Source organism: Heterodontus francisci, chromosome 2 (assembly GCF_036365525.1).
Source record: "Heterodontus francisci isolate sHetFra1 chromosome 2, sHetFra1.hap1, whole genome shotgun sequence".
Taxonomy (NCBI): domain Eukaryota; kingdom Metazoa; phylum Chordata; class Chondrichthyes; order Heterodontiformes; family Heterodontidae; genus Heterodontus; species Heterodontus francisci.
The window spans coordinates 102,256,550-102,273,894 of NC_090372.1; the positions used below are offsets into that span (position 1 = coordinate 102,256,550).

Consider the following 17,345-nt stretch of genomic DNA (forward strand, 5'->3'; position numbering starts at 1 on the left):
TTAGCGTGGATAGCGGATTGGTTAACAGACAGGAAGCAACGATCAGTGCTGGGGCCTCAGCTATTTACACTCTATATTAATGACTTGGATGAAGAGACAGAGAGTAACATATCTAAGTTTTCTGATGATACAATGCTCGGTGGGAAAGTAAGCTGCGAGGAGGCTGTAGAGAGGCTGCAAAGAGATACAGACAGGTTAAGTGACAAGATGGCAAATGGAGCATAATGTAGGGAAGTGTGAAGTTATTCGCTTTGGTCGCAAAAATAGAAATGCAGAATATTTTTTTAAAAGGTATGAAACTGGTAAGTGTTGATGTTCAAAGAGACTTGGGGTACTCGTACAAGGAATGTACAAAGTTAACATGCAGGTACAGCAGGCTATTAGGAAGGCAAATGGCATGTTGGCATTTATTGCAAGGGGATTGGAGTACAGGAATAAAGAAGTCTTACTAAAATTGTACAGGGCTTTGGTGACACCGCACCTGGAATACTGTGTGCAGTTTTGGTCTCCACATTTAACAAAGGATATACTTGCACTGGAGGCAGTTCAGCAAAGATTTACTAAATTGGTCCCAGGGATGAGGGGTTGTCCTATGATGAGAGGCTGAGTAAATTGGGCCCATATTCTCTGGCGTTTAGAAGAATGAGAGGCGATCTATTGAGACATACAAGATTCTGAAAAGGCTTGATAGGGTTGAAGCTGAGAGATTGTTCCTGCTGGTCAGGGAATCTAGAACATGGGGACACAGTCTCAGGATAAGGGGCCAATCATTCAGGACTCAGATGAGGAGAAATTACTACACTCAAAGGGTTGTGAATCTTTGGAATTCTCTACCCCAGAAGGTTGTAGATGCTCCATCATTGAATACATTTAAGACTGGGGTAGATAGATTTTTGGTCTCACAAGGAATCAAGGGATATGGGGAGAGGGTAGGAAAGTGGAATTGAAGCCCAAGATCAGCCATGATCATATTGAATGGCGAACAGGCTCGATGGGCCATATGGCCTACTTCTGCTCCTATTTTTTGCGTTCTTGTGTTCCCCCAAGGGTCTGTTCTTGGCCCCCTATTTCTCATCTACACACTGTCCCTCAGCAACATCATCTGAAAACACAGCGTTAGTTTTCAAATGGTCATGAATGTGCTTCCATTATTAATATTTTTGAGGACTTGTTTTTAAAAAGACTGTGGAAAATACCTGAGGAGATGCTGGACTTTTTTTTTTTAAAACGTCACTGGAAGGACACTTGGGACTTTATTTAAAAACAAACATTTACTGGAAGTCACATGTCTTAAGCTAAGTAAACAGTAGGAGCCTTGCTGGCTATTGGAGTTGTTTACAGAGAAGTCACATGTCTGGGTTTATGGCTCAAGAGTTTTGGTTTCATTTTGGACTGTTTGAACGGGCAGTTGGTGTGTATCCTGCTGAGAGAGAAGCCACCCAACTCATCCTTTTCCAGATGTGTTGAAAAATCTTCTGAGAATCCAGTGTTCTGAAGAAGGGTCACTGACCTGAAACGTTAACTCTGCTTCTCTCTCCACAGATGCTGCTGAGTATTTTTCCGCATTTCTTGTTTTTATTTCAGATTTCCAGCATCTGCAGTATTTTGCTTTTATTTTAATATTGACTAATGTGGTTTGTTGTCAAATTTTGCTTTATAACAATCCTGTGAAGCACATTGAGACATTTTATGTTAAAAGATACTATATAAATACAAGTTATTGTTGTAAGTTGTCATAGCATACACCTGAAAACAAGTACAGTGACATTTCTCAAACAGGATTAATAGCAGCTAAGTCATACTTTCCTTGGTGAGGCTTCCTACTGTCTAAATGGATTTACACACAGCTGATGCAAGCAATTAGGATGCCATTTAGTAATCTGGGACAGAAGTTCAAGCTGCAGGAGAGGACACGTGAATCGAGGTAATCCAGTACTAATTGATTGCTATACCCTTTTTCAAATTCCAGTTAGTGTGTCCTTTTTAAATATGAAAATGTATGAACTGTCAAGTACTGAAATCGCTTCCAAAAAGCAGTGCAATGGTATGTTAACATTCAGTGTTTTAAAACATGCCAGAAAGTGGATTGCTGCAGTGATCTTTTTTTAAATAACCAGTGAATTTTTAAAAATATATTGGTCCTCTATATAATGCAGCAGGATTCAATACTGATTCCCCACTTGCTGAGTGTTGCAAGTTATCATTCACTTCAAATGGGTTTCCTTGAGATGGCTGGTCTCCCAAGTGCTGACAAGTTCAGATGCACTGATTCATGGTAATTGAGCTGCCTGCCTCATGCCAATACTCTTCAATCTTTTTTTTAAAAACTTTGCTCTGTTTACAGTTAAAGAGAAGATTGCTCTAATTGTTGTACTAAATATGTTTGGACTAAAGAGAAAGTAATTGACTAATATTTACTGTAAAATAATTACCATCCTTCCTATTCTCCATTCCTCCCACATCCTCATTTACTATTTATATACTACAGTAGTTAGTCATATATATAGGCCCAAGAACACATGGATGGCTAATTCTGGATCTCCACAGCCACAAGGCATGATGTGTTTACATATTATGAGAAAAGTGAAATAGTAATGATAGAAATATCAGCTTCAGTTATTAAATATTTACCCTGTGTGCTTTTTCTCAAGAAGCGTTTTTACTTAGTACAAAGAAAATCATTATAAAATACAAGAAACAGCAACAGGATAATACATATAATGAATTACTACTGAATTTTCGGAGACTCATGACCTTTGTCATCACCAGTGTCTGGAAAAGTTAAAAACTGGCTCCAATTTCCAAAACAAAATCCAATATTTCTCCTGCACGCTGCCTCCAGATAAAAGGTGCTCACTCATCTGTGGTTTTCTTTCATAGGCACATCTCTGCATTTTTCTGCCATCTCACTGAAGTGGCCAATCTTCATGTGAGAGCATGGATTGTGCCGCTAAAGTTAGCTGACCCACGGAGGGCATCTTAGTTGAATGTGATTCTGCTCTCCTAACCTGTTAGCCAAGGACACACTTTCCAGCAGGGGTCAACAGATAGCAGGCAGGAACTCTAACTAATTTCTTTCATTTGCCTAGCCCTACAGTCCTGAGACTAAGTGTAATACTCCTATTCCCAATGCATTTGCAATTGATTATCTCAGTATACACACAAGGTAAACCCTGTGGACCTTCCTGGCCTGTATTGTTCAGTACTTTGCAGGTAATGCATTTACCCAGAGCCTTTAAGGTGCTCTCAAATATTTTACATTTGTTTCCTTTGTTTACATCTCACTATCTTCTCTGATCTTAAAGGGAACTTCCACATCCCTACAATTGCTAAAGCTGTTTCTAAGAAATTTGCTTTCCCTCTTTGTGGAAAACAACTATTTTTACAGATCTTATAAATCTGTGCAAGGATTTGAATATTCGTTTAATAAACGGGAAGTCTATACTAGCATCTCTCACACACTCCTGGACAGGACACAGGGAAAATTTCCATGTCTCCAACCTCTATTTTTCTCATGTCCTCTCTTTTGATACAATAGTCACTGCATCTCAGAGCTTTGCTCTCATGTTCTCCATTTCCTGAGCAGTAAATGTATATATTTTCCTAAATAATATTCCTCCCCTACATGAAAACAAGGCTCGCAATCCCTACTCTCTATCTTCTCCAGAATCTCAAAACTGAGGAATTCTCTCTTCCTTCTACAACCTCAGACTTTAAAGCAAAAGCCTGGCTAATTCTTAATTGAACTTGTCCTCACCGTTACTCTTTTCAACTTCGGTGGCAGCCTGCACTGTCATCTTAGCCCTTCATTCCCAGCATATATTTATGAACTGTTGCTCCTATTATTTAATGTTGCTGCTGCATACACTTTAATCAACTAATTGCAAAGTTAATATGGATTCAGGGTAAAAATGACGTCAGATGTCATCTTTGCAATAAATTGATTTAGTAAAAATGCCCTATAATAATTCATGATGCTGCAAGCATACCATCAACTTTTTATTGGATGTCCTTTAGTAATCTGGGACACAGGTACAAGCTACAAGAAAGGACACATGAATTCAGGTAATCTAGTGCCAATTGACTGCTGTATACTTTTTCATTTTCCAGTTAGAGTGTCCCTTTTAAATATGAAAAGGTATGAACTGACCAGTACCGAAATCTCCAAAAATCAAAGCAGTGCAACGCTATGTCTTTTCAATGATTTCAGACATTTCCATCAATTGGCTGGCTGGGTCCAAGTGAGCACATACACAATTCAAACGTGGTCAGCACCACAGAATGTTCCAGTTGTAAAATATTGGTGATCGGTTTTCACTACCTGTTACCGTAGTAGCTTATTAACAAGTCCAACACTTTAAGATAAAGTATCGTGATTCTCAACTCCAAGTTCAAAACTGTGGCATGAAAATTCACTGCTGCTCGTCTCTCACAATGAAGTCGACAGGCTATCGTGGGCGACATTCCTGTCGTTTACCACGTACAGACTAAGTACAGCCAAGACGGTTTGAATTGGTATAACTTTTATCTACAAAAAGTGAGAAACAAACCGTTTTACAAGCACGACATGTAGACCATCGTACACATGCGTATCTTTTCACTGTTCCAATCAGTAATATTTCTATTAATCCTAATTTTCAATATCAGCCATTATCTCCGAAGCTTTCTCTCGGGGCGCGCTATACAGGTCTGAGTGCAGATCAAATCGCCACGAGACTTATCCATATATATGCATTACCAAGTATTTTTTAAATTACCACTTCTAGTACACATTCAGCAAAATTACATTAAAAGATTGGTAAAAATGCGGCGTTGCACCTAAAATTGATTTACAACACAATACGTCCAAAAATCTACTTGCTCAATATGTGAATCGTAATTCACTCGGGTGAGTCTGTTTTCCCACTTTTGGGGGTTCATACATTTCGAAATTCGGTGATAAACGGGAAATAAATCTGCATCTATTCCAACCTCTGAGAGACAGAGAAAAGGGGTTATGAGCTCAACTGTCTCTGGGGAGAAATGTTAGATCAAACCAACAGGAACTAAGAGAATGGAAGCCATCCTCGTTTTATAAAACCAACGGTAAAATCACAAAAGGATCGAGTACGTCACCTGCTGGCATCAAAACACACCTTCACTACAAGCAAGAACAGAAAATATTTCCACAGTGTATGGTATGACATAAATCTCATTGCATTTTCATGTGTTTTAATTAATCTACAAACAGCAATGACCACCTCCCTGCTTGACATTCACTCAAAATCGTTTTCACACCAAAGTCAAAGCACATTAATATATCAACCGGAACATATACAGTAATAGACAGCAAAAATACATCCAAACCAATGCTATCATTACAGATACATGACATTAACGACGTATTATTTCTAAAATACACAAACGTTACTAAGAACTTGTTCTATTGTTAAATACAATGGAAATATATCGTGGAATCTGCTGATCTGTTAATGCAAACATAATCTGTCCAAGCCAGTCCACCGCCGAAATATAAAAGGAGATAAACTATTAAAAGTATAGCCTCTCTTCAAAAATATTTGAGTAACTTGGTGCAATGTAACCAGCAATTTATAACATGTCCAAAGCCTGGCTATTCCTACCCCCATCGATGTGTTACAGAGACCACCCATTCCAATTTCTTCACAGCGTATCCTTTACTACACAGCGTATTACACAATACACTACACACGCTCTCTGGGTTATGAAAATTACTCGTCGTGATTGCGAGTCCCTTCTTTATGAAGTTATTGCAAATGCATATAATACAGGAGGGCTGTTTTCCCTCTTCCTCCCTCTCCATGCCCATACTTAACCTGCTCGGGTCAGCTCCAGTTGTTCCTGTTCTCCTGCTCTGAATACAGGGCACAGTCCGGCGAACGTTCTAATCGATTGTTCTCTTGCCTGCTCCGCGTTCCAATCAATTGCTGCTTTGCCCGCTCCGCGCTCTAACTGGCCAACTCAGAAGACCAAAACACTGTGAGTAATGCAGCCCATCACTCCGGGCAGGCGCACTACACATGCGCGGGACACCCCGTTCCGGGGGAAAAAGAGCTGACTACATAGCTGGCGCTACCACTGTGCCGGTGGATTGGGGGGAGGAAAAGAAACCACTAAAATATAAAAAGTCTGAACCTTTCCATTTATTTTTATTCCAAGGATTATGGAATGTATTATATAATAAAATGTATTTAGAAACGCTGGAAATAATCTTTGTTAGCAAGAGTGCATTTTACTGCTTCGTTGAGACTATCAGAGACACCCCTCGATTTCCCTGTGGGCAATGCCAGGCAGTTAGATGCTCGGGTCGTGTTCCAGTTGCAGTGCAGCCGTTGAATTGGTTTGAGGTGGGATTGTTGGCTGGAGGTTTTTTGCTGATAAGTAGCCGTGTGTACGTGCTTTTTCTTTTTAAAAAAAGCTGTCTAAGTGAAGCATGGCTCCTCCAAAGAAGGGAGAGGTGACAGCCGAGGAGAGTGAATTACTTCAAGTCATTTCTGAAGGTGATGTAGACTGGCAGCGGCTCGCTCTTTCTCAAAAATATGAATGTTCATGGTTCGAGACTTGTCAGTGCAAAAACAGAATTGTCAGATTTTTAAACATCGATAAGGTGAATGTTTGGGGGCAGTACCGAAAATGGGGTGATCTGGCGAACTTCATGATTAAAGGAAAAGGGCCCAACAGTCTGAATGAGTCTGTTTACATTTCAGGATGTCATATTCGAGTACTTTCTATACTCACAGCACGTGTAACCTCCTTGAGACTGGTTTCAATTTAATGGGCCATGTGAGTGTTGTGGCGCTCTAATAGTCCAGCACATCCTTCGGAGTAGTTGCTGGTGTTTTGCCTGTTGGTGTAGGCCACGCTGCATTGGTCTCCCGTGTGTCCAAGCTGTGTTTTACGGCCATCGTCAGGAAATTCACTCGCGTTTGGCAAACAGTTTTGTTAACATTAGCTAATTTCATGATTTAACAGTGTATTTACTTTTGCTGGTGTGTTACACGTACCCAATCCCTCTGTGACAAATACATGAGAATGTGGTATAATTGCTTATAGTACATATGATTTGGAAAATCTAGTCTGGGTATTTTTCTATGAAGGAGTATATGGTGTAACTGTTTTCCAAAAAAATACTTTATTCATAAAATTTGTAAAACATACATTACATAACAGTTCAAATTTGATATGTAAAGTGCAGTACAGATCAGTTTCTTTCAATATGGTTCATGAGGTGTCTCACTACACTTGCTATTACAGGTTATATTTACAGTGTACACTTACATTTCATGTGAAACATTCTCTGGTACCTACAGCCCAAGGGGTTTTCTGCAGGTTTCAGCCCCTCGGTATCTTCTTAAGCAGACCCTCGGGATCAAGGATGACTTGCTTCCCCTCCGGTTTGATTTGGTTCTGAGATGGCTAATAAGTCCAAGAACTGGAGACTCTGCCACATTAGGGGCAAGTGGTGCTTGAGGGGTCAGGTAGATGAGTAGTTTGGAGGTTTGTGCATTCCATTGACTCCACCTCCACGTGTTCCCAAATGAGCTTTCTTTATCTAGGATGGTCACAAGCCAAGGACTCTCACGAGTTGACAAGGCTGTTTGATCTCTTCAGGGTTGCTATGACAACATCTCTGAAGCATTTCTGCTGTCCTGGGAGTCTCCTGCTTGAGACCAAGTTCTGAGTAGAGCAGCTGCTTCAGCAGTCTGGTGTCAGGCGTGCAAATGACATGTTCAGCCCAGCAGAGCTGGTTTTGGGTGATTAATACCCCGATGCTGGGAAGGTTGGATTGGCAGAGGATGCTGCAGTTGGACTGCCTTTCTTGCCACCGGTTTTGGAGGATTGTGTTGTGTGGCACTACCACTGTGCTGAATGGGATGGATTTTGAACGGATCTAGCAGTTCAAAACTGGGCATCGATGAGGTGCTGTGGGCCATCAGCAGCAGGATTGTATTCAAACACAATCTGTAAACTCATGGCCTGGCATATCCCTCACTCTACAATTACCATCAAGCATGGAGATCAACCCTGGTTCAATGAAGAATGCAGGAGGGTATGCAGGAGTAGCACCAGGCATACCTAAAAATGAGGTGTCCGCCTGGTGAAGCTACAACACAGGACTATCTGCATGCCAAACTGCATAAGCAGCATGCAATAGTCAGGGCTAAGTGATCCCACAACCAACGGATCAGTACTAAGCTCTGCACTCCTGCCACATCCAGTCGTGAATGGTGGTGGACAGTTGAACAACTGACAGGAGGATGAGGCTCCACAAACATCCCCATCCTCAATGATGGGTGAGCTCAGCACATCAGTGCAAATGGCAAGGCTGAAGCATTTACATCCATCGTCTGCCAGAAGTGCCGAGTGGATGGTCTATCTCAGCCTCCTCCTGAGGTCCCGAGCATCACAGATGCCAGTCTTTAGCCAGTCTGATTCACTCCATGTGATATCAAGAATGGCTGATGGCACTGGATACTGCCAAGGTTATGGGTCCTGACAACATTCCAGCAATAGTACTGAAGACTTGTGTTCCAGAACTAGCCGTGCCCTTAGTCAAGCTGTTCCAGTACAGCTACAACACTGGCATCCACCCGGCAATGTGTAAAATTGCCCAGGTATGTCCTGTGCACAAAAAGCAGGACAAATCCAACCCGGCCAATGACCGCCCCATCAGTTGACTCTCAATCATCAGCAAATTGATGGAAGGCGTCGTCGACAGTGCTATCAAGCAGCGCTTTCTCAGCAATAACCTGCTCAGTTAATGGTGACTGACAGTTAACTGCCAAGCTTTGTTTGAAATTTAAGCCAGCAGCTTGACTCTGGTCAAGGCATTGCCCTGAGGAAGGAACCAGCGAATGGCTGTCACTGATTTTGTTTAGCTGAAGCAGGTGCAATGTGTGTACATGTTCTTTTCTGTCTGCAAAGAACAGGGCCCTGTGTATTAATATATGTAGCTTCCAGTATGTGCAGATGTGTCACATTGTGAGCCCTACTGATAATCTTAAATTGGTTGGCAGCGTAATTCTTAGCATACTGGGGATTATTTAGCAAACGTTGTCCAGTCGTGGAATTGGAAAATTGGAAAGGAAGATGGTTGTGATTGTTGAGGTCAATCATCTCAGTCCTGGGACATCACTGCAGGAGTTCCTTAGGGTAGTGTCCTACACCAGCCATCTTGAGCTGCTTCATCAATGACCTTCCCTCCATCATAAGGTCAGAAGTGGATATGTTTGCTGATTGTGCAATGTTCAGCACCATTCGTGACTCCTCAAATAATGAAGCAGCAAGACCTAGAGAACATCCAGGCTTGGGCTGATAAGTGGCAAGTAACATTTGTGCCACATAAGTGCCAGGCAATGACCATCTCAAACAAGAGAGAATCTAAGCATCTCCCCTTGATGTTCAATGGCATTACCATTGCTGAATCCCCCGCTATCATCATTCTGGGGGTTACCATTGACCAGAAACTGAACTGGACCAGCCACATACATGCTGTGGCTACAAGAGCAGGTCAGAGGCTGGGAATTCTGTGGTGAATAACTCACCACCTGTCTCCCCAATTCCTGTCCACCATTTGCAAGGCACAAGTCAGGAGTGTGGTGGTGGAATACTCTTCACTTGCCTGGATGGGTGCAGCTCCTACAATATTCAAGAAGCTCGACACCATCCTGGACAAAGCAGCCCACTTGATTGGCACCCCATCTATCACCTCAACACTCACTCTCTTCACAGAGGCAGCAGTGTGTACCATCGACAAAGGTGCACTGCAGCAACTCACCAAGGCTCCTTAGACAGCACCATCCAAACCAGTGACCTCTACCACCTAGAAGGACAAGAACAGCAGATGCATGGGAACCCACCACCTGCAAGTTCTCCTCCAAGCCACACACCATCCTGACTTGAAACTATATCGCCGTTCCTTCATTGTCGCTGGGTCAAAATCCTGGAACTCCCTTCCTAACAGTACTGTTGGTGTACCTACACCCCAAGGATTGCAGTGGCTTAAGGCAGCAGCTCACCACCACCTTCTCGAGCAATTAGGAATGGGTAATAAAAGCTTGCCTTGCCAGCGATGCCCACAGCCCGTGAGCAAATTTAAAAAAAAAAAATCTTGCAGAGGCACCTGTGATGGTATTTCCCCGCTGCTTTGAGGTTCCTGTTGTAGGTTGTCCAAGTCTGCAAAGCATATAGGTGCGCAAGGATCACTGCTGCCCAGTAAACCATGATCTTGGTCTCAGGTTTGAGATCCTGATCCTCAAATACTCTCTTCCTCAGTCGGCCGAAGGCTGAGTTGGCATATTGGCGATGATGAACCTCATTGTCTGTGTCTGCCGTTGCCTAGAGGAGGCTCCCAAGATATAGAAATTGGTCCACGTTTTCCAGGATCTTGCCACTGATCGTGATCGATGTGGTGGGGGCATTGGTGTGTTGGGGAGGTGTTGTGCTGTGGGAGTTGGTTGGAAGAGGACCCTCATTTTCTGACTGACTGGTGAAAGACTTATTTTCTCATATGCTTCGGAGAAGGAGTCAACGATGATCTGGTGCGCAGTTTTGGCGTGAGCGCACACGCAAACGTCATCTGCGTACTGGAGCTCAACGAGTGATGGAATATTTTCAGTTTTGGAGGCATATGCTGAACAGTTTCCTGTCAGTTCTATTAATTATATCCACGCCTGTGGGTAATTTGTTGGAGGTGAGGTGCAGCATTCCAGCGAGAAAAATGGAGAAGAGGGTAGTTGTGATGACACAGCCTTGCTGAGATAGGGTCTGTGGTGAGGGTCACGGCTTGCATGTCATCGTGAAGTAGACGGAGGATGGTGACAAACTTCTGAGGGCAGCCAAATTTGAGCAGGAGGCTCCATAAGCCTTCACGGTTGACAGAGAAAAATACATTTGTGAGGTCAAAAAAGGCCACGTACAGCGGTTGGTGGTGTTTCCTTCATTTTTCTTGAATTTGTCATGCAATGAAGATCATGTTTTCCCATGGGCGTAAGCTGCACTGCGACTCTGGAAGGAGCTCTTCAGCCACTGGGAGGAGGTGATTGAGGCGAATCCTTGCAATTATCTTTCCTGTGTTAGACAGCAGGGAGATTCCTCTTTAGTTGCCGCAATTGGTCTTGTCTCCCTTCTTGAATACAGACATGATCACAACGACCCTGAAGTCCGTCGGCAAACACTCGTCATCCCAGGTGAGGGGTATGAAATTGTGCAGTCATGCCAGGAGTGTATCTCTGCAATGCTTCAGAATTTTGGCAAGATTCCGTCTGCTCCAGAGGCCTTGTTGAATGGCTTTTTCGACCTCAATTTGGACTGGGGTTGCACCGAGACTGAGCCGAACGGGGTGTTGAGGGATGGAGTTGAGGACGTTCACAATGAAGACAGAGTTTTGGTTGAGAAATTCTTCAAAATGTTCCCTCCAGCGAGCACAGACCACCTCCCTGTCCTTGACTAGTTCTCCTCCATGCTTGGCTGTCAGTGGGGTGGGCGCTTGAGTTCTTGGGCCATAGATCGTCTTGACAGCACTGAAGAAACCACGCATGTCATTCCAGCCCCTCCGTATACTATGGCGGGAGGGCCTTACACAGTAGCCTTTCCCCTTTGAGCCCTTGCGATGGCTGCCCAAAGTTTTAGTGCATCCCTCAGCACATAGTCCTGGATTTTGGAACGTGTCAGTCTGCAATACTCTGTCATCAATAGGTCTTTATGCTGGAAGATCAGCAAGTTTTGAGCCGACCAAAGTGCGTCTCTCACCATCTTGGCCCTCCGGCAGCAGTTGATGTTTGTCTCAGTGTGCGTCCCTGGGAACAGCCTGCAGAGCACTGAGTCCTACGTTATGGAGCTGTTTGGGATGGACCTTGACAAAATCCGCTGCATCTCTTCCCAGACCTGCTTTGCAGGAGGAGGTGGGAGACAGTCTCTTCCCCAGCACAGCTGCCTTGAGGGCAGCATGCAGTGGTGAGACTCCGGGCGTACAGGAAGGATCCGATGGGTGGGCCCTTCTCACGACCAGCCAAGCTAGGTCATTGATCTATATTTAAATAACTGAAGCCTAAGCAAGCACTAAAATAAAAGCAAAATACTGCGGATGCTGGAAATCTGAAACAAAAACAAGAAATGCTGGATTCACTCAGCAGGTCTGGCAGCATCTGTGGAAAGAGAAGCAGAGTTAACGTTTCGGGTCAGTGACCCTCCCGAAGAAGGGTCACTGACCCGAAACGTTAACTCTGCTTCTCTTTCCACAGATGCTGCCAGACCTGCTGAGTGAATCCAGCATTTCTTGTTTTTGTCCCAAGCAAGCACTGATCCTTGTGGTACCCCACTAGTTGCAGCCTGTCAATGCACTTATTCATACTCTCTGTTTTCTGTCTTGTTAACCAATGCTCAATCCATGCTAACATACTGCCCCAATCCCATGATCCCTAATTTTGTAGAATAAACTTTTGTGTGGCACCTTCTCAAATGCTTTTTAAAAATCCAAATACATTATATCCACTGGTTTCCCTCTTATCCACTCAACAACAACTTTCACGTAATAAAATATCCCAAGGTGCTTCACAGGAGAATTATAAAACAAAGTATGACACTGAGCTGCACAAGGAGATATTAGGTGAGATAACCAAAAGCTTGATCAAAGAGGTAGGTTTTAAGAAGTTTCTTAAAGATGGAGAGGTGTAGGGAGGGTATTCCAGAGCTTGGGGCCAAGGCAACTGAAGGCTGAGCCAACAATGGTGGAGTGATTAAAATTAGGGATGCACAAGAGGCCAGAATTAGAGGAGCACAGATATTTTGGAGGCTTGTGGGGCTGGAAGAGATTACAGAGATAGGGAGGGACAAGGCCATGGTGGGATTTGAAAACACAAATTTTAAAATCAAGACATTGCTTGACTAGGAGCCAATGTAAGTCAACAAGCACATACAGCCCGCACTCAGTTACAACCTGAAAAAAATCCTGTCAAATGCAATTTCCCTTTCCTAAATCCATGTTGACTCTGCTCGATTATATGATTTACGAAGTGCCCTGTTATCACGTCCCTAATAATAGATTCTAGCATTTTTCCTACTGCTGATGTTGGGCTAACTAGCCTGTAGTTCCCTGCTTTCCCTATTTCTCCTTTCTTCAACAGGGTCACTTCTTTTATTCATTCATGGGATGTGGGCATTGATGGCAAGGCCATCATTTATTGCCCATCCCTAATTGCTCTTGAGAAGGTGGTGGTGAGCCACCTTCTTGAACTGCTGCAGTCCATGTGATGTGGGTATACCCAGAATGTTATTAGTTTGAGAGTTTCAGGATATTGACCCTATGACACCGAAGAAACAGAAAGTGGTGGTGTTCCCATGCACCTACTGGCCTTGTTCTTATAGATGGTAGAGGTAATAGGTTTGGAAGATTCTGTTGAAGAAGCCTAGGCAAGATGCTGCAGTGCATCTTGTAAATGGTACACCCTGCAGCCACGGCGCACTGGTGATGGAGGGAGTGAATGTTTAAGGTGGTGGATGGGGTGCCAATCAAGCAGTCTGCTTTGTCCTGCATGGTGTTGAGCTTCGTAGGTGTTGTTGGAGCTGCAACCATCCAAGCAAGTGCAAAGTATTCAGTCACTTGTAGATAGCGGGAAGGCTCTGGCGAGTCAGGAGGTGAGTTACTCGTTGTAGAATATCCAGCCTCTAACCTTCTCTTGTAGTCATAGTATTTATGTGGCTGGTTCAGTTAAGTTTCTGGTCAGTGGTGACCCTCCAGGATGTTGATGGTGGGTTATTCAGTGATGGTAATGCCATTGAATGTCAAGGGGAAATAGTTAGATACTCTGTCTTTAGAGATGGCCATTGACTGACACATGTTACTTGCTACCTTCCAATCCACAGAGATCATTATAGAATCTAGGGACTTCTGAAAGGTCAAAACTAATGCATCCCCTATTTCTAGCTGCCACTTTTTAAAATCCTAGCACGTAGGTCATCTGTCATGTTATTTATCGGCTTTTAACCCTGTTAATTTCTCCAGCACCATTTTGCTAACACTAATATCCTGAAGTTCCTCAGTTTCACTAGTCCCTTGATTCCCACTACTTCACAAATGTATTTTGTCTTCTACTGTGAAGACAGATACACTGTTTGTTTACTGTCTGCCATTTCCTTATTCCCCGTCATAATTTTTCTGTCCCTGTCTTTAAGGGACCAATGTTTACTCTCTTCCTTTTTACGTACATATAGAAGCTTTCACCGTCTAGCTAGTTAACTTCCATATCCTATTTACACTTTCTTTATCAATTTCTTGGTTGTCATTTTGCGAAATTTCAAATTCCTCCTAATTATCAGGCTTACTGCTCTTTTTGGCTCTTCCTTTAATCTAGTACTGTCTTTAATGTCTCTTGTTAGCTATGGTTATAGAACATAGAACATGACAGCGCAGTACAGGCCCTTCGGCCCTCGATGTTGCGCCGACCTGTGAAACCATCTGACCTACACAATTCCATTTTCATCCATATGTCTATCCAATGACCACTTAAATGCCCTTAAAGTTGGCGAGTCTACTACTGTTGCAGGCAGGGCGTTCCACGCCCCTACTACTCTCTGAGTAAAGAAACTACCTCTGACATCTATCCTATATCTATCACCCCTCAACTTAAAGCTATGTCCCCTCCTGTTTGCCATCACCATCCGAGGAAAAAGACTCTCACTATCCACCCTATCTAACCCTCTGATTATCTTATATGTCTCTATTAAGTCACCTCTCCTCCTCCTTCTCTCTAACGAAAACAACCTCAAGTTGTTGAGGGACATAGATAGGCTGCAGAGCTGGGCTGAGAGATGGCAAATGGAGTTTAATGCGGAAAAGTGTGAGGTGATTCACTTTGGAAGGAGTAACAGGAATGCAGAGTACTGGGCTAATGGGAAGATTCTTGGTAGTGTAGATGAGCAGAGAGATCTTGGTGTCCAGGTACATAAATCCCTGAAAGTTGCCACCCAGGTTAATAGGGCGGTTAAGAAGGCATATGGTGTGTTAGCCTTTATTAGTAGGGGGATCGAGTTTCGGAGCCACGCGGTCATGCTGCAGCTGTACAAAACTCCGGCGAGGCCGCACCCAGAGCACTGCGCGCAGCCCCGGCCACCGCACCACAGGAAGGATGCGGAAGCCCCGGAAAGGGTGCATAGGAGACTCACCAGGATGTTGCCTGGTATGGCTTCGACACTATCCACAACTCCACCGACCTTCGTGTCATCCGCAAATTTACTAACCCACCCTTCTACACCCTCATCCAGGTCATTTATAAAAATGACAAACAGCAGTGGCCCCAAAACAGATCCTTGCGGTACACCACTTGTAACTAAACTCCAGGATGAACATTTGCCATCAACCACCACCCTGTCTTCTTTCAGCTAGCCAATTTCTGATCCAAAGCACTAAATCACCTTCAATCCCATACCTCCGTATTTTCTGCAATAGCCTACCGTGGGGAACCTTATCAAACGCCTTACTGAAATCCATATACACCACATCCACGGCTTTACCTTCATCCACCTGTTTGGTCACCTTCTCAAAAAACTCAATAAGGTTTGTGAGGCACGACCTACCCTTCACAAAACTGTTGGACCACTTTTTTCCTGTGAGATGTTTTTATTAGGGGAATGTATATTTGTATATTATGAATTCTTTAAATGTTTGCCATTGCTTATGTACTGTCATAGCTTTTAATCTAGTTTACCAATCTACCTTAGCCAACTTTACCTCATACTTCCATCATTTGCTTTGTTCAGACTTACGGTCCTAGTTTTGTACTTAAATAAATCACTCTCAAACTAAAAAAAGTTGTATTGTATTATGATTACTCTTCCCCATAGCCTCTTTTGTTATAAAGTTATTAATTAATCTTGTCTGGTTGCACAATGCTAGATCTAAAATAGTTTGTTCCATAGTTGGTCCCTTGGCATACTAATCTTGAAAACTATCTTCAATGCATTCTTTGAATATGTCCTCCATGCTATTACTGCAAATTTAGTTTGCCCAATCTATATAAAATTGAACTGTCCTGTGATTACTGCATTACCCTTGTTATATCCACCTCTAATTTCCTGATTTTCTTTTTTGCTCTGCTCAACACTACTGTTAGGGGGCCTACTTGCACCATTGTTTTCTGCCCCTTGTTTCTTGGCTCCACTCAAACTGATTCTACAGCTTGATTTTTTTTTTTGGAGCTAAATTCCTTTATTTCTATTGCCTTCATGCCATTGTTTATTATCAGAGCTGCCGCACCCCCTCCTTTTCCATTTTGCCTATCTCTACTAGAAGGCAAGTATCCTGGAATGCGTAATTCTCAACCTTGGTCACTCTGCAGCCATGTCTCCATTATTGTTCTTAGATCAACCCATTAACTTCTGTTTTCATTTGCCTGGAGTGTGCACTCTCGCCCATGTTCCTGAGAATTTAACCACACCAACAAGAACCTAGTGTCTGGAGGGCTACTACTGTAGTTTCAGCTGATAAATCTGAGTTACTTGTTATTTACATAGGAACAGGAGTAGGCCGGCTAGCCCCTCGAACCTGTTCCACTATTCAATGAGATCATGACTGATCTGCAACCTAACTCAGAGTAAACATGTTCCCAATAAAAAAGGGTGAGACGGCCAAATCTAGAGCCACTTGGATGTCAAGGAGCTTACAGGGTAAAATAAGGCAGAAAATTAAAGCTTGTGTCCGACACAGAGAACTCGATACTGCAGAAAGCCGAGAGGAGTATAGGAAGTGGAGGGGTGAAATCAAAAAGGAAATTAGGAAAGCTAAGAGAGAGCATGAAAGATTATTGGCAAACAAAATCAAGGTGAACCTAAAAATGTTTTATCAATACACTAAGAGTAAGAGGATAACTAAGGAAAGAGTAGGGCCCATAAAATATCAAAAAGGTAATGTGTGTAGGGGTGAAAGATGTTGGTTTTGTTAATGAGTACTTTGCATCTGTCTTCACAAAGGAGGTGGACGATGCAGATAATGCAGTTAAAGAAGAGGGGTGTGAAGTATTAGATGTGATAAACATAGGAAGAGAGCAAGTATTAATGGGATTAGCATCCTTGAAAGTTGATAAATCACCAGGGCCGGATGAAATGTACCCTAGGCTGTTAAAAGAAGCAAGAGAGGAAATAGTGGAAGGTCTGACCATCATTTTCCAGTCCTCACAGGATACAGGCGTGGTGCCAGAGGATTGGAGGACTGCTAACATTGTACCTCTGTTCAAAAAGGGAGCAAGGGATAGACCGAATAATTACAGGCCAGTCAGTCTAACCTCAGTAGTGGGCAAATTCTTGGAATCAATTTTGAGAGACAGGATAAACTG

The 17,345-nt window shown here is 43.1% G+C and overlaps 2 protein-coding genes across 6 annotated transcripts in view; one reads left to right on the forward strand and one right to left on the reverse strand.

The window, feature by feature from the left end:
* The window catches only part of LOC137346060 (eIF5-mimic protein 1), a 102,444-nt gene extending 96,395 nt beyond the window's left edge, over nt 1-6,049 (reverse strand). For all 3 annotated transcript variants that reach the window (XM_068009362.1, XM_068009345.1, XM_068009353.1), the window contains exon 1: nt 5,835-6,049. The gene's annotated coding sequence lies outside the window, so the exon portion shown is untranslated. The remainder of the gene's footprint in view (nt 1-5,834) is intronic.
* A 265-nt stretch (nt 6,050-6,314) lies between these two features.
* ankmy2a (ankyrin repeat and MYND domain containing 2a) overlaps nt 6,315-17,345 on the forward strand; it is a 59,012-nt gene continuing 47,981 nt past the window's right edge. Inside the window, exon 1 of one of the 3 annotated variants that reach the window (XM_068009380.1) lies at nt 6,315-6,409. Coding sequence is in view for 1 of the 3 variants with exons in the window: in XM_068009375.1 (XP_067865476.1) it covers nt 6,452-6,518 (67 nt within the window). In the remaining 2 variants the exon portion in view is untranslated. Of the gene's footprint in view, nt 6,519-17,345 lie in introns of all 3 variants that reach the window. The other 2 variants (XM_068009375.1, XM_068009388.1) reach the window with 2 other exon arrangements.